This window comes from Spermophilus citellus, assembly GCF_964194105.1.
Source record: "Spermophilus citellus genome assembly, chromosome: X".
NCBI classification, from domain to species: Eukaryota; Metazoa; Chordata; class Mammalia; order Rodentia; family Sciuridae; genus Spermophilus; species Spermophilus citellus.
In genome coordinates this window covers 538,086-561,336 of record NC_138190.1, presented here as the reverse complement: position 1 = coordinate 561,336, position 23,251 = coordinate 538,086, and the positions used below count along the sequence as shown (strand labels likewise).

The window sequence follows — 23,251 nt, the reverse complement described above, 5'->3', positions numbered from 1 at the left end:
CCCAAGGTCTGTCCCTGGTACCAATAAATAAATAAGGTGAAATCATTCGAGTCGCCAAAATTGGATGCTCTTGACCCACGTCCTTCCCTGACTATGACAAACCCAGCTTCCCGGCTTCTGCGGGTGGGCCAGCCCTGTGGGGAGGACGGGCGGTGGAGAGCTGGGCCAGGAGGGTCCTTGTCCTTTGACCTTTTTATATTTTGTTTAGAGACAGGGTCTCGCTGAGTGGCTCAGGGCCCCACTAAGTTGCTGAGGCTGGCCTGCAACTTGAGATCCTCCTTCCTCAGCCTCCAGGAGCTACAGCGATAACAAGTGGGCACCGTGGTGCCAGGCTGGATCCACAGGGTCAGGACTGATTTTTCGAGTGGACGTCTCAGAGTCGTCAGGGATCCAAGAGGAAGGGAAGGAGGAAAATTGAGGCATAGATATGCACATATTGTATTAATTTTATGCAGTGTTAGGTCAATATTTTCCTGATCTCTTCCTTCTCCCAACATGTGGTTGGATAACAAGTGCGACCGGCAGGAATCCCTCGGTGGGGGGGGGCAGAAACCTTTGCTTAGATGGCGCGGAGCAGCCTTGGTGGCATCAAACGGTCCTTTGCTATTTCAAGCACCAACTTTCAAGACAAGCCGACACACAGCCACGCCCCTGCATCTGGAGCCCCGGAGCCTGGCACGATGCACGTGCGTCCTTTGTCCCCGCACAAAGGAACAGAATAAAATTGCAGAGCGGATTTAGAAACCGATTCCAAAGGCACCGTCTCTGTCTTCCCGCCCTCTCGAGACTTCAGACAGAAACACCATTGTGTGGGCGCCAGGGGTGGGGGCCTCCCCCCTGCCCAAGCGCGCAAAATGCAAAAAAAAAAAAAAAAAAAAAAAAAACAATGCACGTACAAACCCCCCAAGAAACCCAAAGACCCTACCCAAACCCCGCCCTTTGGGTGGCCTCCGATTGCACGAGTCAAATTCTGTAGAGTTTTTAAGAAAACGCCCAGAAGTGACCTCCTCTGTCTAGCGGTCAGGGTGCAGAGGACCTTAGACCCCACGCTTAGACCCCAGTGGGTTTTAAGGGAAGAAAGTGGGGGGCGGATCGTAAATCACTGACCCTCCCGGTCAATTCACAGTAGCCAAGCAGTGGACCCAACCCAGTTGCCCTTCTACAGAGGAGTAGATAGGGAAACTGTGGCCATGGAATATTACTCAGCCATGAAGAGGAATGAAATCAATGCATTCGCCAATAAATGCCTGGAACTCGAGATTATCATGCGAAGTGAAGTAAGCCAGTCCCCCCCCCCAAACCAAAAAAAAATTTTTAAAAATAATAAAAATAAATATCTGGGGCTTCTGGGGACTGCCCACCCACCCTGAAGCTTCATGATGTGTCCCCTCTGGATACCTTTCCTTAATGATAATAGGTTCTACTGCTGAATGCCCTAATTTAACCATGGCACCCTATATTCATGCATCCAGTCATGACCGGGTACCCCTAAATTTGCACGATTAAAATCAATTAGAAATTTAGCCACTTTGGTGGTTAAAAAAAAAAACCCAAACCATGCATTATTTATATTTGCTGTGATTAAATAGAATTTTATTTTCAGATTTTAAGAGAAGTTAACTGAAAACAGTTTTGTGAACCCCTCAAAGTTTGGGGTGCCCCTCAGAAGGCCTCTACGGACGAGGGTGCCATCTTGGTGACATTCCCCGCCCCCTCCACCAGGGGGCGCCCGGCAGCATAACCCTCAGGTAGGGGGGGATTGTCCTCCCCGTCCAGGACCCCTGGGGTGCAGATAGGGTGGGTGTCGGTCTGCTGCTTAGATGGGGCCTCCCAATGGAGGTCTGGGGTCCCTGGGAGGGGGGGTCTGCCATTTCCCTGAGGGTCTGTGGTGCAGCTGGGGGCTGGGTGGAGTCTGGGGTCCCAGGGGGCTCTGAGGTCCAGGTGGGGGCTGGGATGGAGATCTGCTGTCCCTGGGGTCCGGGGCAGGGTCTGCTGCCGGAGCAGGTCGGGGTGGTCAGGAGGGAGGTCTGGGGTCCCTGGGGGGGGGTCTGTGGGGCATGGAGGGGGGAGATCTGTGGTGCACGTGGGGGTTGGGGTGGTCTGAGTTCCAGGTGGGGGCGGGGTGGAGGTCTGGGGTCCCTGGGCAGATTGGGGGTCTGCTGGTGGACCAAGTGGGAGTGGTCCCGATGGGGGTCTGAGGTCCTGGGGTCCGGGTGGGGATTTGGGGTGCATGTGGGAGTCAGGATGGGGATCTGAGGTCCAGGGGTCCCTGGGGGTCTGGACGGTCTGCTCTTGCAGAAGGGGGAGGGGAGGGATGGGGGGCTGAGGTCTCGGGGTCCGGGTGAGGAATCTGCGGTGCAGGTGGAGGTTGGGATGGGGGCCTGGGGTCCCGGGGTGTGGGTGGGGTCTGGGGTGGGGGAGCAGGGTGGGGGTCTGGGGTCCAGATGGAGGTCGGGATGGGGGTCTGGGGTCCCAGGGGGCGGGATGGTGGTCTGGGGTCCAGGTGGAGGAGGTCAGGAGGGAGTCTGGGGTCCTGGCGGGTGGGTTTGAGCTCTGGGAACCCTGGGGAGGTTCTGGTTGGGGTCTGGGGTCTTGGGGCTCCCAGGGGTCTGGGGGGGTGAGGTCTGGGGTCCCGGGGGTCTGGGGTGCAGGAGGTTGGGATAGGGGTCTGGGGTCCCGGGATGTGGGTGGGGTTTGGGGTGCGGGGGGCCAGGGTGGGGGTCTGGGGTCAGGTGGAGGTCGGGATGGGGGTCTGGGGTCCCGGGGGTCTAGGGGGTGGGGTGGAGGTCTGGGGTCCCAGGGTTCCCGGTGGGGTGGGGGGTCTGGGGTCCTGGGTAGTGTCTAGGGTCCAGGTGGAGGTCGGGATGGGGGTCTGGGGTCCTGGGGTTTCAGGGGGCGGGGTGGAGGTCTGGGGACCCTGGAGGGGTTCTGGTCGGGGTCGGGGGTCCCGGGGTCTGGGCGTCAGGTGGGGTCTGGGGGCGGGGTGGAGGTCTGGGGTCCCTGGAGGGGTTCTGGTTGGGGTCTGGGGTCCTGGGTGGGGTCTGGGGTCCCGGGGTGAGGTCTGGGGATCCTGGAGGGGTTCTGGTTGGGGTCTGGGGTCCCGGGGTCCGGGTGGGGTCTGGGCGTCAGGTGGGGTCTGGGGGCGGGGTGGAGGTCTGGGGTCCCTGGAGGGGTTCTGGTTGGGGTCTGGGGTCCCGGGTGGGGTCTGGGGTCCCGGGGTGGAGGTCTGGGTCCCTGGAGGGGTTCTGGTTGGGGTCTGGGGTCCCGGGTGGGGTCTGGGGGTGGGGTGAGGTCTGGGTCCCTGGAGGGGTTCTGGTTGGGGTCTGGGGTCCCGGGGTCCGGGTGGGGTCTGGGGTCCCGGGTGGGGTCTGGGGGTGGGGTGAGGTCTGGGGTCCCTGGAGGGGTTCTGGTTGAGGTCTGGGGTCCCGGGGTCCGGGTGGGGTCTGGGGTCCCGGGTGGGGTCTGGGGGTGGGGTGGAGGTCTGGGTCCCTGGAGGGGTTCTGGTTGGGGTCTGGGGTCCCGGGTGGGGTCTGGGGGTGGGGTGAGGTCTGGGGTCCCTGGAGGGGTTCTGGTTGGAGTCTGGGGTCCCGGGTGGGGTCTGGGGGTGGGGTGAGGTCTGGGGTCCCTGGAGGGGTTCTGGTTGGGGTCTGGGGTCCCGGGGTCCGGGTGGGGTCTGGGGGCGGGGTGGAGGTCTGGGGTCCCTGGAGGGGTTCTGGTTGGGGTCTGGGGTCGCGGGTGGGGTCTGGGGGTGGGGTGAGGTCTGGGGTCCCTGGAGGGGTTCTGGTTGGGGTCTGGGGTCGCGGGTGGGGTCTGGGGGTGGGGTGAGGTCTGGGGTCCCTGGAGGGGTTCTGGTCGGGGTCGGGGGTCCCGGTGGGGTCTGGGGGTGGGGTGAGGTCTGGGGTCCTGGGGTGGAGGTCTGGAGTCCCTGGAGGGAGGGGTTCTGGTCGGGGTCTGGGGTCCCGGGGTCCGGGTGGGGTCTGGGGTCCCGGGTGGGGTCTGGGGGTGGGGTGAGGTCTGGGGTCCCTGGAGGGGTTCTGGTTGGGGTCTGGGGTCCCGGGGGTCCCGGGGTCGGGTGGGTCTGCGGCCGGGGCTGGGCGGCAGCGCTCCGGTCCGGCGCGCGGAGGGCGGGCGGCGCGGGGCGTTTCCGCGTCCCGCTGGGCGACGCCGTGTCCCGGGCGGGCGGAGGGCGGCGCGGAGCGGTGGCGCGGCCGGGCGGCCATGTCGCCTTTGTCTGCGGCGCGGGCGGCCCTGCGGGTGTACGCGGCGGGGGCCGCGGTGCTGGTGGCGCAGCTGCTGCGCCGCTGCCTCGGGGGCTTCGCGGAGCCAGGTCAGCGGGGCGCGGGGGCGGGGGTGACCTTGGGGTCCGCGGCGCGCGCTCGGGGGCGGCGGGTCGGGGCCGCGCAGCTGCGCCCCCCGCGCGCTCCTGCTCCGGGCGGCCGCGCGCTGGCCGTGTCCCCTGCGGGGGACCGGGCGGGGGTCGTCCGAGGGGCCCACGTCCCCCGCGGCCGTGGCTCAGCCCCCGGGGCCGGTGCGCGCCCGACCTCGGGCGGCTCTGGTGGGCGCTCGGCGCCGGGGGTCTGCTGGAGGCCGCGCGCCCCCTGCGCCCCGGGAGGGGAGGGCAGGAGCAGGGGGCGCCCCGAGCCCTCGGTTCCCCCGGGAGGGGACCCGGGCCTTCCGGGAGGCGGAGCCGGCGGCGCAGCGGGCCGCGGGGAGGCTGCGGGGGGCGGCGCTTCCGCCGGCGCAACTTTGTTCCCGGGGCCTCCGGGGAGCGCCCGGGGGACGCGCAGCCTCGGCGCCTCCGCCTGCGAGGCCCGGGGGAGGCCGCGGGGTGTGTGCGCGCGCACCGGGCTTTTGCACGGCTCGGCGTGGGGGTCTGAGCCAGCGCCGGCGTCTTTGTAGGGACGGAGTCCCGGGGCGTGACAGGCCTGTGACAGGCCACCGAGATTCGGTGCCCCAAAGGACAGCTTCACTCTTCAAGCAAAATCACTCCCCGGCCTCAGGGCGCGAGCCTGCACCCTAGCGTCTCGCGGGCGGGTCCTGGTCTGCCTCTCCGCTTGGCCAACTGCGCTGGGCGCCCCTGCGACACCGGGGCGGGCCGGGCTGGTGGCAGGCGCGTGTGGTGACGAAATGACTCGATTTCCCGTGTTGACACAACCCAAGGGCCGCGCTCGGAAAGGCACAGCCACGTGGGGAGCTCGGCCTGGCAACCAGGGGAAGGGTCTATTTGAATATCGCCTGGGGTCACCTTTCTGCTTCCTGATAAAGTGACTTTCAGTGTTTTTGAGCCATTTGGGAGTGACTGGAGAGGGTGGTGCAAGGAACTGGCCCTGGGAGGGAGCTGCGAGGCAAGGTTCCCTTTGCAAGGGGCAGTCCCTGGCGGGGCCCAGGTGCAGCCTGCCCGCCGGTGCTCGTCCGTGCAAGTTTTGCTTTGCGACAGCCGCGTCACCTGCGCGGGAATGCGCTCAGCGGAGCCGCAGCATTGGACACAGAACTGGATTTCAGCTCAGTTGAGCTCAGCGAGGCTCCTGCCTGCCCGACACGACCTCGGGGAACTTGGGCAGCTGCCATTTGGGCCACTGTGGGTCCCACCTGTGGATTAAAAAAAAAAAAAGCCGTTAAAAACCTCTCGGTGGACAGGAACCGGTGCCCCCGGGACCTGGGAGGAAGTCCCTTCATATGCACCTTGATTGACAGTTTTTGCATTCTCCAAGTGTCGTCCTTCCCCTCCGGTCGCCTGGGCCATTTATTGGAGCTGGCAGTGCAGGCCGGGCCTTGCCCTCTCTGCCTGAGGCCTCCATGTTCTGTCCCCGCTCAGAAATGTCACTTTGTTTCATTTTGTGCCGTGGATCCAGCTTCTGATTCGTTCTGAACGTGCAAAACCTGACCTTTACCCTGGACTTTGCGGGAGGATTGCAAACAAGCCCGACTCTCAGAGTCTTTTTTTTTTTTTTTTTTTTTTTTTAATAAAGGGGCTGGATCCAGCTTGGGTTGTGGCCCTCGGTGTGGCTGGAGGGCACAGCGACCTGAGGGCGGGAAAGTCCACCCTGGAGTCTGACTGCAAGCCCGGCTCCACTGCCTTCTGCAAAAACAGACTAATTGCCAAGGAATGGCATTCCTGAGCTGGGAGGAGTTGGCGGGGCAAGTTAGGGTCTGTCCCACCTCCCGGAGGCCACATTTAAATGGCCCACACTCTAAGGAAGGCCTGTCAATCACACTGTAAGAGGCGGGAGGTGAATGATTGCATTTCCTAGCTCAAAGTGCACCGGATGCAGAGGTGTGGGGTGCAGGCCTGTCAATCACCGAACGTGACCCTGAGGGAAACAAAGTTCACACCCCGTGTGCCAACGGCAAAAGAGCCCGAAAGGCGGGGCTTTGTGAAGAATGCAGACCTTTTGTATAAGGTAAATATTTCCAAAAGTGGGAGAAAAGGACCCATTTTTTATGTTGCAGATGAGCAACTTTTAATGCTCATTTTTTCTGTACTGCTTTTATTTCTATATTTTGCTTTTTTTTTTTTTGCAGTACTGGGCCGGAACCCAGGGCCTCAGGTTTGCAAAGCGACCAGGGAGCAACCCCTGCAGACGTGTATTTCATTTTTCATGCACAGACAAAATATATATAAATATTTGCAGGATATAGTGCTTATTAGTTTGTTTTTTGGTGCTGGGGTTTGACCTCATGGGTGTTAACCCCTGAGCCACATCCCCAGACCTTTTTATTTATTTATTTCTTTTTTAATTTAGAGACAGAGTCTCCTTAGGTTGCTTAGGGCCTTGCTAAGTTGCTGAGGCTGGCCTCCAACTTGCCGTCCTCCTGCCTCAGCCTCCCGAGCCACTGTGTCTTTCCCCTCCCTCCTTCTCTCCCTCCCATGTGATGGACACCAGAGCTTCCAGGGATATCTTTTTATACCCTTCCCTCTTTTTCCTGTAGGCAATATTTATTGGTGCAGTTTCTTGACTTGGTGTTCAAGGTCACCCCGTCTCCAAGGAAATACTATGGCTTTGCTTGGGTCTGGGGGGACAATATGTGGAAAATGCAGCCCCTTGGCTCACACATGTGGAATTAGAAAAGGCAAGACCAGGGGGTTGCCTGGGCAGCTGCTCAGAGACCCTGAGACCAGCCTGGGAGCGCCTGGAGCCAACTGTACCTGCAGCTGGGAGCCCGCTCCACCCAGCTGCAAGGAAGGGGCTCCCGGGTTCTGGGGAACTGACAGGCGGCACCTGTGGGCGGGGTCCTTGGAAGCTGGGTCAAGGACAGGGGCGTGCTCCAGGCCCAGGGCCTGGGCCGGGTCCTATCTGTAACTGTGACACTTGCTGATAAGACATTCTCCAGCTACCAAAGCCTGTCAATCAAACAGGACCAATAATGATAGTAATGAGCACAGTCAATCCCACGCTGCCCAGCAGGCCTCAGGACCCTGTTCAGAATCATCATCATCACGCTGAAAATGATTGTATATAAGCCGGGCGCGGTGGCACAAGCCTATCATCCCAGCAGCTCTGGAGGCCGAGGCAGGAGGATGGCGAGTTCAAAGCCAGCCTCTGCCAAAGGGAGGCCCTGAGCAGCTCAGGGAGACCCTGTCTCTAAATAAAATGCAAAACAGGGCTGGGGACGGGGCTCAGGGGTCGAGGGTCCCTGAAGTCAATCCCCAATACCCCCAAAACAAACAGAGAAACTCAAAATGAATATAAAATGCTCCTCTAGGTACCAGGGCCTCTTTTGAACAAAAAAATAATAAAAATAGCAGTAAAAATTAATAATAATGATAATAAACTTTCTGAGAATCTCTTTCAGCCTAATAATAATAATAATAATAATTGAATATGTAACTTTTCTCCAGCCACCAAAACCTCTTTTAGCCAAATATTAGCATCAGTAATAATAAATAATAATAATTGAAAGTTTTTTTCCTTTGGGTGCCAAAACCTTTTCAGCCTAATTAATAAAAGGGATAATAATAATAATAAATGATCAATAATGACAAAATGTAGGAAACTTTCCTCCAAGTTCAGGACTTAAATAAGAGCAGTAACAACAATAAAAGTAAGAATGATCGAATGCTAAAACTTCCCTCCGGGTACCAGGCCTTCTTATTTCCAAATAATAACAAAAATAATAAATGATTTTTGGGGATTACCAGGGATGGAACCCAAGGGTGCTTCACCCCAGAACCCTGTCCCCAGCCCTTTTTATATTTTATTTAGAGACAGGGGTCTCCCCGAGTTGCTTCACGCCTTGCTAACTTTCGGAGGCTGGCCTCCGACTTGCGATCCTCCGGCCTTAGCCTCCGGAGACACTCGGATGCTTCCGCAATAAATACATAAATCATGACAAATAATAAAGTTAAGAACCAATATTGAATATGAAAAAAAATTTCCTTCATGTTCTGCGACCTCTTTCTGCCAAGAAGTAATGACGATCATAGTATGTAATAAATAATTACTGAATACCAGGTAATAAATTCTTCCCGCTACCAGGACTTTTTTCAGCCTAATAATAATAATAATAATAAGTTGATATATCACTTTCTCCCAGGTATCAGGAGCTCTTCAGCCTAATAATAATAATAATGAATTAAATATTTAAATTGGAAACTTTCTTTCAGGTACCAGGGACCTATTCAGCCCAATAATAATAATAATAATAATAATAAATCGGATGTAAAACTTTTATGTTTTATGTAAAACATAAATGTGGCCCTGGTGGTCACTCTATAGGAACACAACAGTGCTGACGAGGACCCAGTGGGCAGTACCCGTACCACCCCACGCTGTTGCTCCGGTCAGACTGGAGGCCCTGGGGCAGCAAGCAGGAAGGCATCTCTAAGCCCCTGGCCCACGTTTCCGCCCTGGGTATGCTACCCTCACTGGCCTAGTGGGGAGCAGCTCAGGGGTCCCCCTTCTCTGGAAGTCCACCTGCGTGTCCTGCTGAGTGCTTCTCCCGACCCCCCAGCGCGGCACAGGCAGGGCTCTGGGGTCTTGCAAAGGAACCTGGTCCCCAGCCCCACCCTGGGCTGGTGGCCCCTCACTGCAGTCTCTGCCTCCGTCTCCTCGGGGCTCCTCCTCTGGGTCTGTGTCCCCTCCTCTGTCTCTGGGGAGGACACGGCCATGGCCTGAGGGCCCCCTGACCCAGGAGGAGCCCATCTCAGGGCCCTCCACTGACCACCTCTGTAGAGACCCTGTTTGCACACGAGGTCCGAGGCCCGGCTCCCTGGGTGGACATGGTCTTGGGTTGGAGGTGGGCCCTCTGCAGCCTGCCTGGGCCGTGGGGGACATTTCCTGGCTTGGCTCTGAGCACTGCGTCGTGGGTTCCGCGGTCCGCTTGGTGGTTTTGGCTTCAGTTCAGCGCTGACAGCTTGCGAGTGTCCCCAGCCTGTGTCTCTCTTTTACTTATTTTTTAATTTATTTTTAAACCGGGATTGAGCCCAGGGCCACTTAACCACGGAGCCAGCTGCGTCCCTAGCCGTTTGCATATTTCATTTAGAGACGGTGGCGGCGTTGCTAAGTGGCTCCCAGCCTGGCTTTGGCTGAGGCCGGCTTGGAACTCACCATCCTCCTGCCTGGGCGTCCTGAGCTGCTGGGATGACGGGTGTGGGCCACCGCTGTGCCTGGCTTAGGGGTCCCCAGTCTCAAGAAAACCGAGCTGTGTCCTTGCGCACAGAGGGGACCCTGGGTGGCGGCTCCAAGGACCTGGGGATGTGGCTGTCTTGCGGATCATCCAATCTTCTGCTCCAGGAGCTCCTAGGTGCATGGGTGTCCCCAAGCACAGATGCACTTAGGCTGCTCCTGAGCCTGCGGCGTTCACCAAGGGCCTCCGGTTCGTTTGGAAGCATGAAAAGTTGGGGTCCAACGCTTCTTGGCCAAATCCAGGACCCTGGTAGCCAAAGCAACATCCCGGTTTCCGCTTCTGGGCTTCCCAGCACTGACCTCTGTTGACCTTGGGGGCCGGTTGCTGTTCCCCGCGGGCCCTGAAGGGTGTGCGCAAAGAACTCCCTCCCCATGGTGCACCCTCTGGGTCTTTGGCCCAAGGCCTTGGACAGGGACCGGGAGCCCGATGGGCTACCGGGGCATCTGCAGTGACCCGAGCAGCGCCCCCTAGTGTCGGGCTCCCAGCTCTGCAAGAGAGCGAGGCGCACGCGCGGTGCCTTTGATGGACGGCTGTGCTGCTCCGCGCATGCCCGCTGGGCCCTGCCCGGCGCCTGGCTGTGTCCCCGGGGCGCGGGGCCGTGGCGCGCGCGCGTCTCTTCTCACGCTGTGTTTGTCTTGGTGCTTATTTAGCAGGTGCCCGCGCCTGAGCGGTCGCCCGGCCGGCCGTGCCGACGACGCCATGGAGAGCAAGGCGGGGGACCCGTCGCAGGCCGACCTGAAGCTGGTGGCGCACCCCCGCGCCAAGAGCAAGGTGTGGAAGTATTTCGGCTTCGACACCAACGCCGAGGGGTGCATCCTGCAGTGGAAGAAGATCTACTGCCGCATCTGCATGTCGCAGATCGCCTACTCGGGCAACACGTCCAACCTCTCCTACCACCTGGAGAAGAACCACCCCGAGGAGTTCTGCGAGTTCATCAAGAGCAACACGGAGCAGATGCGCGAGGCCTTCGCCACCGCCTTCTCCAAGCTCAAGCCCGACGCCTCCTCCTCCGCGGGCTCGTCCTCGTCCTCGTCCCCCTCGACGTCGCAGCCCCCGCCCCCGCCCCCGCCGTCGTCGGCGTCGCAGCTGCCAGGGGCGCCGGACGCGCTGGCCGGGAAGCCGGGGCTGGAGGGCCGCCGGCAGCAGGAGCTGACGGGCGCGGTGCTGGCGCTGCTGTGCCAGGGGCTCTTCCCCGCGTCCACCGTGGACGAGCCCGCGTTCCGCGCGCTGCTGCGGGCGGCCGAGCCCCGCTACGAGCTGCCCAGCGCCCGGTTCTTCGGCAGCAGGGCGCTGCCCGCGCGCTACGGGGCGGTGCGCGAGGCCGTGCGCAAGGAGCTGTCGGAGGCCGCCTGGTGCGGCGTGTCCGCCGAGCTGTGGCGCAGCGACAACCAGAACCGCGCCTACGTGACGCTGGCCGCGCACTTCCTGGGCCTGGCGTCGCCCAACTGCCTGTCGGTGGCCTCGCGGTGCCTGAAGACCTTCGAGGTGCCCGAGGAGAACGCGGCCGAGACCATCACGCGCGTCCTCTACGAGACCTTCATCGAGTGGGGCGTCAGCGCCAAGGTCTCCGGCGCCACCACCGACGGCGGCAAGGACGTGGCGCAGGCCTGCTCGCTGCTGGACATCCCCGTGCACATGCCGTGCCTGGGCCGCACCTTCGACGCGGCCATCCAGCAGGCCTTCCGGCTGCCCAAGCTGGCCGCGCTGCTGTCGCGCTGTCGCCGCCTGGTGGCCTACTTCCAGCAGTCGTCGGTGGCCCGGTACATGCTGGCCGAGAAGCAGAGGCTGCAGGGCGCGGCGCGCTGCATGCTGGTCAGCAACCGGGTGGCCGGCTGGGGCAGCACGCTGGCCATGCTGCAGCGGCTGCGGGAGCAGCAGTTCGCCATCGCGGGCGTCCTGGTGGAGGACAGCAACAACCACCACCTCATGCTCGAGGCGGCCGAGTGGGCCACCATCGACGGCCTGGTGGAGCTGCTGCAGCCCTTCAAGCAGGTGGCCGAGGTGCTGGCCGCGGCGCGGCACCCGACCATCAGCATGGTCAAGCCGCTGCTGCACATGCTGCTCAACACGACGCTGCACGCCAAGGACGGCGACCCCAAGGACCTGAGCATGGCCAAGGAGGTGATGGCCAAGGAGCTGACCCGGACCTACCAGGAGGCGCCCGAGACCGACCTGTTCCTCAACGTGGCCACCTTCCTGGACCCGCGCTACAAGAGGCTGCCCTTCCTGTCGGCCTTCGAGAGGCAGCAGGTGGAGAACCGGGTGGTGGAGGAGGCCAAGAGCCTCCTGGACCAGGCCCAGGACGGCGGCTGCCCGGCGCCCCCGCCCCCGCTGCCCGCCGAGGACCAGCCGTCGGCGGGGTCCGAGGAGCCCCCGGCCAAGCGGCCGGCCAGCGCCATCCACAGCCTGCTGGCCGAGATCTTCTGCCCGGCGGCCGGCGCCGAGGACCAAGAGGAGGTGACGGCGCAGCTGCTGGAGGAGCTGAGCAACTTCAAGTCGCAGAAGGTCCTCGGCCTCCACGAGGACCCGCTCAAGTGGTGGTCAGACCGCCTGGCGCTCTTCCCCGTGCTGCCCCAGGTCCTGCAGAAGTACTGGTGCGTGGCCGCCACGCGCGTCCCCCCCGAGCGCCTCTTCGGCTCCGCCGCCAACGTGGTCAGCGCCAAGCGGAACCGGCTGGCCCCCGCGCACGTGGACCAGCAGGTGTTCCTCTACGAGAACGGCCGGGCCGCCGCGGCCGCCGTCGAGGCCGAGCCCGAGGACGAGGACGAGGGCGAGTGGGGGCTCGACCAGGAGCAGCTGTTCCCGCTGGGGGACCCGGCCAGCGGCGGCTTCTTGGGGCTCAGGGATGGGGGCTTCCTCTAGGGGACGCGTCCGTGGACACTGGACCCTCAAGAGCCGAGAAGGAAGGACGCACCCGGCTGGGCCTGCACTGTCCTGGGTCACCTTCCACAAACCAAAGGCTACAGCTTCCTCAAAAGCCTGGCCACGGCTGATGCTTAATTTACCCCCAAGAACTGGACACGGGTGGTCAGGGCCTATAATCCCAGCAGCTTGGGAGGCTGAGGCAGGAGGATCGCCAGTAGGAGGCTCTAGGCAACTTAGCAAAACCTGTTTCTAAAACGGAAATATTAAAAGGGCTGGGGACGTGGCTCAGCGGTTCAGTGTCCCTGGGTTCAACCCCTGCTGCCCCCCCCCCAAAAAAAAAAAAAAAACCAGGTGGCAGTGGGGAGAGGCTTGGGGACAAAGGGTGGGGGACCTCAGGCAGCACCGGCTTCCACATGAAGCTCTTTCCCCTCCCTCTCTGCCTGTTCCTTTCCAAGAAGTGACCCTGGGTGTCTCCAGAGAGGGTCCGAGTCAGTCTGGAAAGTTCCATCCAGATCTGGGTGGGAGACCGAGTCCTACCGAGCAGAGCGTCACCTGTCTGTCAAAGCCCTGGGGATTTCCTCCCCTTGGGGACCCTGCAGGGTGTTGCCCGGAAGACCACAGAGTCCAGGGGTTGAACCCAGAGGGGCTTGACCCCGTGCCCCGTCCCCAGCCCTATTTGGCATTTTATTTAGGGACAGGGTCTCCCTGAGCGGCTCAGGGCCTCCCTTTGGTTGAGGCCGGCTTTGAACTCGAGATCCTCCTGCCTCAGCCTCCGGGGCTGCTGGGATGATAAGCATTCCCGCTTTTAAAGCCACTTCCATGCATCTTGCTGTTCTGGGTTTTATTTGTGATGCATGAGCTGAGGTGAGCTGTTTTTAGGTTTTTGGGGGGCAGTAAAAGACCCCTATTTTTTTTTTCTTTTTCTGCTTTTGTTTAAACCTGCTTGAGGCCGGCTTCCCGGCATGGAGGTGGGAAGTTGAGGTTCTCGGATGGGAGAAGACGTTTGAATTCTTTTTAAAAAACTCAAGCTCATGGGGGAGATTTAATTTGCAAAAAAATTAAAAAATAAAAAAATAAAATAAAAATAAAACTTTATATATATATATATATATATATATATATATATATATATTTTTTTTTTTTTTTTTTTTCGGAATTGGCTTACGGGAAGGGTCCCCCAGCGCCCAGCTCCTTGTGCAAGTTGGGAGCACCCAGGGTGCCAGGCTAGGCGGGGCCGGGTTAGGGACAGGCTCAGGTGGACAGCGGCACTTTTTGTATCTCGCGACAATGTTGGGATTTTGCGCTTCTTGCCGGTTTCTCCTTGCCTTACTAGAAGCTCCGACCTTGGATTCTGCTCAATAAACCAGAGACGCAAAGCCGCCGCTGCTCCTGGGCTCGTCTGCTGCGCGTGTGTGCGTCCCCGGGACCCTCGGGTCTGCCCACAGGCTGGCCTCGGGAGGGGTGGCGGTGCTTGCTGGCCTTAAAGGACACCTGAACTGGCCACTCACAGTTCAGGTCTCGCCCTCGGGTCTTGCAGCTTCGAGTTCAGATGGGTTTTTTTGTGTTTTTCTTTTCTCTTTCTCTCTTTGGTGCCAGATACCCAAGGGACCCGGTGGGTGCAGTAGCCCAAGGAGGTCCCAAACAGGGGGACCTCATGTGGGCACGGGTCACTTGTTGATGCACGGAGATTTTCTTTAGGAAATCCAGAGGGGCTCTCTGTGGGGCAGGGCGCAGGCCACCTTGAGAGGGATCGGGCATTTGGGGGTTCGGGGTCCTTTCAAAGGGAATTTGGGATTGGACTGGTGATCCACGCCTATAATCCCAGCAGCTTGGGAGGCTGAGGCAGGAGGATCGCCAGTTGGAGGCCAGCCTCTGCACAAGCAAGACTCTAGGCAGCTTAGCAACAACTATTTCTAAAACTGAGATATAAAAAGGGCTGGGGACCTGGCTCGGTGGTTAAGTGTCCCTGGGTCCAATCCCTGGTGCCAAAAAAAAACCCAGGTGAAGGTAGGTAGAGGCTTGGGGACTCAGGTTGGGGGGACTCAGGCTGCACCTGGGATCCAGAGGAAGCTCTTCCCCCTTCCTTTCCCCCTGTTAGTTCTTCTATTTTGCACCAAATCTATCCGGCCCCGACGTGACTGTGACAGGAGACTCTTAGGCAGCCCTGCAGCTCTCAAAAAAAAAAAAAAAAAAAGAAAAAGAAAAATAGAAAAATCCGTGTGCACAAGACCTTCATTTAAGTATTTTTTTTTTCCTAGCATTTTTCTGGGTAGTTCTCAGTTGTCACTTGCAAATTCCGACCTGCCCTGCCAAGGGACACGAAAAAAAAAAAAAAAAAAACCAACCACACATCAAGCAACCGGAAGCAGCCAGTAGCTGGCAAAGGCGGTGGTGGTGCGGGCCTCCCGGACCTCAGACTCTTCTTTCTCCTGCACATGCTCAGAGCCCGCCGCGGGCAGTTGCGAGGCCCACAGCTCCTGCCGGCGCAGCGGAGCGTCCAGGGGCCTCACGGGGCTTTTGAGCGAGGCTGGTGGGGGGTCAGGAGGCCTGCTGGGGGTCAGCGGCTGGGCTCTGGCTGCAGAGGTCAGAGAGCGACCGACCTTGGAGGCTCTGCAAACCCTGCGCCTGGGCCTCCGCCCCCTTCCTGCTTTCTTTGTGTCTCAGAAGCAGCTGCTTAAAGGACCTGTCCCCCGGGACTTTGTGCACGGACAGGACGGACGTCTGGGCTGTGCATTTCATGCGGGTTCCTGCCTGAGATGTTGCTATTGGAATTTTTCTTTCTTTCTTTCTTTTTATGGAAACGTGGCAAACAGTTCACAGGGGTCTCTGAGGGTCCCTCAGGCCTGGGTTGCGGGTCCAGCGCTGAGGTCAGCAGATACACCGAGGAATCCAACAGATACCGCTGGGCCAGGTCCTGGGTTCGAGCTCAGCTCTGCAAAAAAAAAAATAAATAAATGCACGAGTCATTGATAGGGATTCAGGCAACTGTCCGGAGACCCAGAGCCTTTTAGGAAGCTGGGGGTGTCCCCATTATTCTTCCCGGGGACCCTTGTCACTCACAAGCTCTCCTGCCCTGGCGCATGCGCCATCCGACGCGGCAGATGCAGACCTCTTGGTTTGTTTTCTGTAGCTGTGACAAAACACCTGAGACCAGGTGATTTATAAAGAATGAAGGTTTGTTGGAAGGTTCTGGAGGGTGGAAGGCCAAGAGAGACGCGCACTTGTGCTGACTCGGGTCTCCTTACAGAGCCACCAACGGCGACCCTTATTATTATTATTTATTTTGAAAAATGGGGTTTCTAAGTTGCAGAGGCTGGCCTCCAACTTGCCGTCCTCCTGCCTCAGCCTCCAGACCCCTGGAATGACACAGAAGGCCGGCTGCACACCATGTCCCCTGTCAGTGTTTTCCTTGCACACCTGGGGGCTGTTTGTTCCTTTTCTGGTCCTTTGCACGCGGGGAGGTGGATACAAAGACCTCTTTTCCCACAGAGGAGAGGGAGGCGGGAGAGCAGCAGGTGGGCGGAGCCCTCGGTGCCCGGAATTCGCCCAGGTCGAGGCTGGCCTCCAGGAAGGCATGAGGTCAGCCCCCCACCTGAGCCACTGGCCCCAGGGGCGTGACCTCAGCGGGTTCTAAACTTCGCAGGGGACGTGCCCGGGCTTCCCCGCCAGCTGTGGGGCGAGGGGGCCCGTGGGTGCAGGTCTTATCTGTCCAGTTGCACGGTTGCCTCCAGTGCCAATGTAGCCCGGGGATCGTTTTGCACACGGTCCTGGGGGCCGGGGGGGGGGCAGAGCCTGCAGACTGAAGTCCCCGGACACCAGCTGCAGGTGGGGCTGGGGGAGGTGGCCAGGGCTGGCCCCCAATTGGGAGAGCCACCGGTCCCCTCTGATCTCCCTGGACAGGAGCCGACATCTGGGAGTTGGGATTAACCCAAGATTAAAGGCAGAAAAGGCGTGGAGGCTTTGGCCCTGGGGACAATGTGACGGAATCTGCCAGGAGGCCGGGGAGGGAGGAGGGCGCCGCTGCCCAGTGGCTCTCCAGACCTGGCGCGTCCTGCTTAGGGACCTGCGAGTCCCCGCGCCCCGTGTCTGGCTTTGACCTGTGCGCCCCTCCCCCCATCCCATCCCAGGGCGTCTTGACCCCCAGTTCCCATCAGTGAGGTCGGAGCTGCCCCTGGCGGGGGGGGGGGGGACACTGCGGATGCAGGGAGTGTCACTGGGGTGGACCCCCGCCCGGGTGCACGCGGGGGAATACAGTCGGCGCTCTGCAGTGCACGTTCTGCACTCGCGGATGTGCTCATTCGCAGGCCACAAGCAGCAAAAGGCGAGTCACACCCTATCTGTGCGAGACCCGGGGTCCTCTTCCCCGAAGCAGCGTCCCAGGTCCCCTGGGCAAGAAGAGCGCCGTGACGTCAATCCTGCTGCACATTACGTCATGCGCACATGTGCAAAACCTGCCCCCGATGCGGATTGCACCCCAGACGCGCCCCGTGATCGTACCGAGGGTCTCCCATGACCCACTTCACCCCATTGTAGAGATTCTCCTCTGCAAATGTGGCGCCTTGATATCGGTGACAACGACTCCCTGTGACATATCGCTGCTGCCCGAGAGGCACCTTTATATAAACCGTGTTAAATGCCACACGGTGACTCCATATGCACCTTCATACTGATTCTGTGGACTGTCACATCGTAACTGTATGCAGATGGTGCATCTTTATGGTGAGGGCTCGCTGGCGCCCGAGCCCCACCCTGCTCTGACCCCGTTTCATGGCGTCGACTGATTGGGTGAGGCCCACCCAACTCCTAGAGAGCCAGCCGATTTCCTCTGAGGACCGGCATGCTCAGGACGGGGACAAAGTGGGGACCCGTTGCTTCCCCTTGGATCCCGGTCCTGGGGGGTGTGCAGCCGGGTGCTCCAGGGCGTGGACAATGAAGGGTTGTGGCTGCCCACGGTCGGGTCTCAGAGTGTCACCAGGGCAGCTGGAGGGGTGTGGATGTCACCAAGCAGGTGTCTTTAAAAACCAATAGCCATGATGTGTGCGTGTCTGGAGGACCCTCTGAAGCCACTAGGGTCACATAACCAGAGCCTCCACCCCAGACTCTGGAGTCCGAGCACTGTGCCTCCCCGGGAGGCCACGACCAGCCTCCTATGCCCTCGTCTTTTGGCCACCGTGAGTGACCCTCTCTTAACCCCCTCATCTTCTGGGGACATTTTTGGTTACGATTTCCATTTGGAGACAGGCCCTGGCCAAGTTGCTCAGAGCCTCACTGAGTGGCTGAGGCTGGCCTCCACCTTGCCATCCTCCGGCCTCAGCCTCCCCAGCACCTGGATGACAAGCAGGTGCTACCCTCCCGGCTTGGACGCTGCTTTTTAAACCTCGATTTTTTTTCTTCTGCTTCCTCCTCAGTTTTCTGCCGGCAGCCGGACCGCGTGGCCATCGTGACGGGAGGCACGGATGGCATCGGTTACGCCACCGCCAAGTGCCTGGCCAGGCTGGGCCTGCACGTCATCATAGGTGAACCTTTATGATCGCTTCTCTTGTCCCCCGGGGAGGGGACTCCGGATTTCTCTTGTAGGTGGCCACTTCCAGGTGGACCCAACGGTCAGGTAGAGCCAACCCCGGGAAGTGGCTATTCAGGGACAGGGAAACCCGGAGGCCGGCTAGCTCCTTGGGATGTGCGGATGCACATTCTGCTTCAGGGTCTCGCAGAGTTGCTTGGAACCTCGCTTGGTTGCTGAGGCTGGCCTCCAACTTGCTATCCTCCTGCCTCAGCCTCCCAAACTGCTGGGATGAGAGGTGTGCACCTGCCTAACATTTTTTTTTCTTTTTAATGTCTGCCATCTCGTTACTGTGATACAGTCTCAGGACATCCCGCCCGTTTGCTTTCCGTACTTCACTTATTTCACTTAGCGGAAGGCCCTCTGGATCCTCCCGTGCTGCTGAGATATGACAGAGCAGCGTCCCTTTGCATGGCTGTATAGTATTCCACCCACAAACCACTTCTGCCTTTCCCTGGTCCATAGGCACCGAGGTCACTGGCTTCTGCACCTTGCTGAAATGCATATGGCGGAGCCCATGTCCCTCCCACACACTGATCCATTTGGGTTGGATGCCCCGTGAGGAGATGGGTAGCTCCCATGGTTCACCTACCCTAAATTTATCGAGGAAGCTCCCGGCTGATTTCCACAGCGGCCATCCTGACCGAGATCCGCACAGTCCTCCCAACAGGAGGAAGGAAGCAGCAGACACATCCTGTGCAGGAAAAGGACCTGGGATCCCGTGGCCGGGGCTCCCGCGTCTCAGTGGTGATGGAGATGGAACTGTGAGAAAACACCCGAGGTCCGCAGCTTAGAGAGAGGAAAGGTTCCGGTCAGCTCATGGAGGCCGAGGTTTCCGTTCAGACGATTCTGGCTGGTGTCCTGTGCCACCTTGCCCCTTTGAAGGCCCCCAAGAGCTTCTGGTCACCTGTCCGTCAAAGCTCCCCCATCAGCTCCAACCCGTGTCTCATCTCGTATCGTTCCAGGGGCTCTGGAGGCTGAGGCAGGAGGATGGCAAGTTGGAGGCCATGTCACTCACGGTTTGCATGTTTCTTTTTTTATTTTTTTCTTTCCTTTTCCTTGTAGCTGGGAACAATGACGCCAAAGCCCAAGAAGTCATCCGCAAGATCAGAGAAGAGACGCTGAACAGCAAAGGTCAGGCTCTGTCACTTCCTTTCGCCTTATTTTGAATCAGAGAGAACATTTGGCCTTTGGTTTTTTTGGGAGGGGGATTGGCTTATGTCACCGAGCATGAGAGTGTCCAGCTCCGTCCATTTACCTACAAACACCATCACCTCATTCCTCTTCGTGGCTGAGTAATATTCCACTTAGTATGCATACCACAGTTTCTTTATCCACTTTTGTGTTGAAGGGCACCGAGGTTGGTGCTGTAGCTTAGCTACTGTGAATTGAGCTGCTGCGAACATGGATGTGGCCGCATCCATGGACTCTGCCCATTTTAAGTCCTGAGGAGTGCGAGAACTTGGTCAAATGGTGGTGGACAGCGTTCTGGGTGGACGTGTGTGCAAGCCGTTGCACAACCTGAGTCCTAGATCTTGAAGACTGGAGCTTCCGCGGCCCCCTCTGTGAGGTGGCCGGCGACTGGCCAGGGCCCTGAATGACCCTCCCCAGCCAGCGTCTCGGTGAGTCCCTGGGAGGTGGAGCACCTCCCGTCCACAGTGGGTCGCGCCATCCTTGTTGAGACGCTGGACGGGGGTTGGGGGACGCTGCGGTCATTTCTCAGGTTTGCTCTGAGTGAAAGGAGCCGGTGCTGGGCTCCCCGTAAGCTGGACGTGGGTCAAGGGTGGGAACGGTATTACAGAGTCTCTTTACCGGCTGCAGTAATGGGGTTTTTGAGGATCCGTTTGATGATTTTCTTGTTGGCCTCACGGGGCTGGGAGGGGGCCCCTGTGGGTTCCGGGGGCTTAGAGGAGGGTTCGCTGGTGGACCTTGGGGGGACTCCCAGGCAGGACGGCTCTGGGAAAGTGGTGGGGAGATGCTGTCTGTCACCACAGGCAGGAAGGGTCTTGCCGTGCACTGTTGGTAGAGCTCTAGTGTCCACCTGCTGCCCGCCTCCGGCAGTGACTGCATGCAATTAGCGTCAGCCTATCAGAGAGAGGACACTCAGCCTTTGGTTTTTGGGGGACCGGTTTATTTCCATGAGCAGGATATTCCCCAGGTCCACCCATTTACCTGCAAATGCCATCATTGCATTCTTCTTCATGACTAAGTAATATTCCATTGTGTATGTGCGGGATTCCAGTGCCTTCTTCTTCCTCCCCGACTTCCTGTCCACAAGTGAATGATCTCCTGCACCCCATCCTTCCCACCACGATGATCCTCAAGAGCAATGGCTCCGAGGAACTTTGAAATCTCCAAAACCGAGAGCCGCCTTCAACCCTTTCTCTTTTGTTCGTCAATCACCCGAGGTCAGGGTTCCACTAGTGGAAAGTGGACGGGCGCACATCGTATTGGCATGTCACCAGGTGGTTTCATAAGTGACCTGGAGAGGCTTTAAGATTGCACACAGGGAGGTGCTCTCCAGTCTGTTAGAAAAAGACCTCGGAGACCTTATCGAGGTAAAAGGTGGCACATGGCCCATGGGACTTGCTTCCATCACCCTTTTGATCACTGGGACCAAAAGACCCAGCAACAAGAATGAAGAGGAAGAAAAGTCTATTCTGGTCACAGCTTTAGAAAGGTCTCAGTCCATAAATGGCCGACTCCATGGCTCTGGCCCAAGGGGAGCAGAACAAGATGGCGGCAGGGCCTGGAGGAGGAGAGCAGCTCAGGACAGGGCACCAGGGAGCAGAGAGAGCTCTGCTCACCAGGGACAGGATAGAGACCCCAAAGGCACAACCCAGGGACCCCCTCCTCCAGCCACACCCCACCTGCTGTAGTCACCACCCAGTGAGTCCATCCAAGTGGATTAATCCACTTATTAGTCTACACCCAGTGAGTCCATCCAAGTGGATTAATCCACTTATTAGTCTACACCTCTCACAACCCAATCATGTCACCTCTGAACCTTCCGACATGGTCTCACATGATTTTTAGGGGATGTTAAACGTTGTCCCAGATGCCCGTGGGACCCCATGGGAAGATGGATAAAGACCCCCTAAGATGTCCACCCGCCCTCCAAGGACAACTTCTCAGTCCCCTTGCACATCACCAAGAATGGCAGCCAATGCAGAGCCGGTCCCTGTTCTCACGATGCAAAATGGCCACACATGGAGAGCCACTTGGCAGGTGTGTTTAAATCATTGCAGGTGTCACACTGGATGGAAGAAAGAGGACTAGGGTGTGAGCCGGGTCCCCGTGAGGTGAATGGAGGTGGAGAACCCTTGGTCCCACATCTATGATGCCCGAGGGGAAGGTCAATGGAGAACGAGGATTGTGGCTGGAGGCCAGCGGGCATGGTGGGGTGGGCAGTGGAGGCTGATTGGTCTCCGAGTTCCAAACTAGAAGAGGAAAGCACAGCCCTGCACACCTGGCCGACCGCCACCCAACCCCAAGGACTTCCCCTGCCGCCATTTTGCATGGTGGAGACGGAGGCCAGGTCTCTCGTTGGCCTCCATTCTCAGTGACGTGGAAGGGGACAGAGAAGTCGTCCTTGCTGAGCGTTGTTCACAATGTAGAACCCGCACCTCAGCCCCCAAAGGTTAAAGCTCTGTGCATTCAGAAGGTTGGTCTGAGTTTCGGGCGCCATCTGTGGTCATGGGTGAGAGGAGGGTTCAGCCTCCGTCACAGAGTGGAACCTGACCAGACGGCTTCACCTCCGATACCAGACGCCAGACGCAAGCGCCCGGTCGAGAAGCGACGGGGTCCAAACAGATGGGAGGCGACTGCTCCGTAGAGTGTTTTCCCCGGGCGGCTCTGCGACGGTCCACGCAGAGTGTGTTGGAAAATGTGGGTTTTTACATGTTAATATTTGCAGACCAGCGTTTCCAAACTTATGCTCTGAACATTTGGGGCCGCCTAAATCTCATCCTGGGGACCGCTGGGTGCCCGGGAGTGTGCTGAGGAGCATCTGGTCTCCATGTGTAGGAATCAGCACAGCGTGACACTCCGTGACGTGTCGGGCTGGTGCCAGATGGCCTCACGGTGGGCGAAATTGCTCCTGTTGGAGAACCGCACGCAGGAGAGGTGGGTAGGTAGATATAGGGATGGATCAATAGTGGTGTCAGGAGGGTAGGGGAGTAGGGGGGTAGGTGGAGAGATGGATGGACGGAGAGATGGACGGATGGACAGATGGATGGATGGAGAGATGGATGGATGGACAGATGGATGGATGGAGAGATGGTGGGTTGATGGAGAGAGGGATGGATGAGAGATAATGATGTCAGGTAGGTGGGTAGGTGTGTTGATGGAGAAATGGATGGATGGAGAGATGGATGGATGGATGGATAATGATATTGGTTAGGTGGGTTGATGGAGAGATGATGGATGGAGAGATGATGGATGGACAGATGGGTGGATGGACAGATGGACGGATGGAGAGATAATGATGTCAGGTAGGTGGGTAGGTGGGTTGATGGAGAGATGGATGATGGAGAGATGGACGGATGGACAGATGGATGGATGGAGAGATGGACGGATGGAGAGATAATGATGTCAGGTAGGTGGGTAGGTGGGTTGATGGAGAAATGGATGGATGGAGAGATGAACGGATGGAGAGATGGATGGATGGAGAGATGGATGGATGGAGAGATGGACGGATGGAGAGATGGACGGATGGAGAGATAATGATGTCAGGTAGGTGGGTAGGTGGGTTGATGGAGAAATGGATGGATGGAGAGATGAACGGATGGAGAGATGGATGGATGGAGAGATGGATGGATGGAGAGATGGACGGATGGAGAGATGGACGGATGGAGAGATAATGATGTCAGGTAGGTGGGTAGGTGGGTTGATGGACAGATGAACGGATGGAGAGATGGATGGATGGAGAGATGGACAGATGGACAGATGGATGGATGGAGAGATGGTGGGTTGATGGAGAGACGGACGGATGAGAGATAATGATGTCAGGTAGGTGGGTAGGTGTGTTGATGGAGAGATGGACGGATGGACAGATGGATGGAGAGATGGATGGATGGATGGATAATGATGTTGGTTAGGTGGGTTGATGGAGAGATGATGGATGGAGAGATGATGGATGGACAGATGGATGAATGGACAGATGGACGGATGGAGAGATAATGATGTCAGATAGGTGGG

General features: G+C 58.6%; 2 protein-coding genes across 3 annotated transcripts in view; both read left to right on the top strand.

Annotated features, from left to right (window-relative positions):
- Positions 1-4,193: 4,193 nt before the first annotated feature.
- On the top strand, positions 4,194-13,871 carry ZBED1 (zinc finger BED-type containing 1). Of its 2 annotated transcripts, none has more exons than XM_081277180.1 (2): positions 4,194-4,327; positions 10,278-13,871. In XM_081277180.1, the coding sequence occupies exon 2, from the start codon at positions 10,327-10,329 to the stop codon at positions 12,487-12,489; it is 2,163 nt and encodes a 720-aa protein (XP_081133306.1). In that variant the 5' UTR covers positions 4,194-4,327; positions 10,278-10,326; the 3' UTR covers positions 12,490-13,871. The 2 variants fall into 2 exon arrangements, with proteins under 2 accessions (XP_081133306.1, XP_081133305.1); XM_081277179.1 differs by lacking the exon at positions 4,194-4,327 and adding an exon at positions 6,353-6,401.
- DHRSX (dehydrogenase/reductase X-linked) overlaps positions 4,194-23,251 on the top strand; it is a 42,912-nt gene continuing 23,854 nt past the window's right edge. Inside the window, 3 exon segments of the mRNA XM_081277186.1 lie at positions 4,194-4,327; positions 17,901-18,008; positions 19,118-19,186. Coding sequence (XP_081133312.1) covers positions 4,219-4,327; positions 17,901-18,008; positions 19,118-19,186 — 286 coding nt within the window. The 5' untranslated portion in view covers positions 4,194-4,218.

What these genes read in the sequence shown, in the direction of transcription:
- ZBED1 (XM_081277179.1), top strand. Translation starts at nt 6,382, where the DNA reads ATGCAGACCTTTTGTATAAG. An exon ending in ATGCAGACCTTTTGTATAAG is followed by an intron (nt 6,402 to 10,277) that starts GTAAATATTTCC and finishes GTGCTTATTTAG; the next exon opens with CAGGTGCCCGCGCCTGAGCG.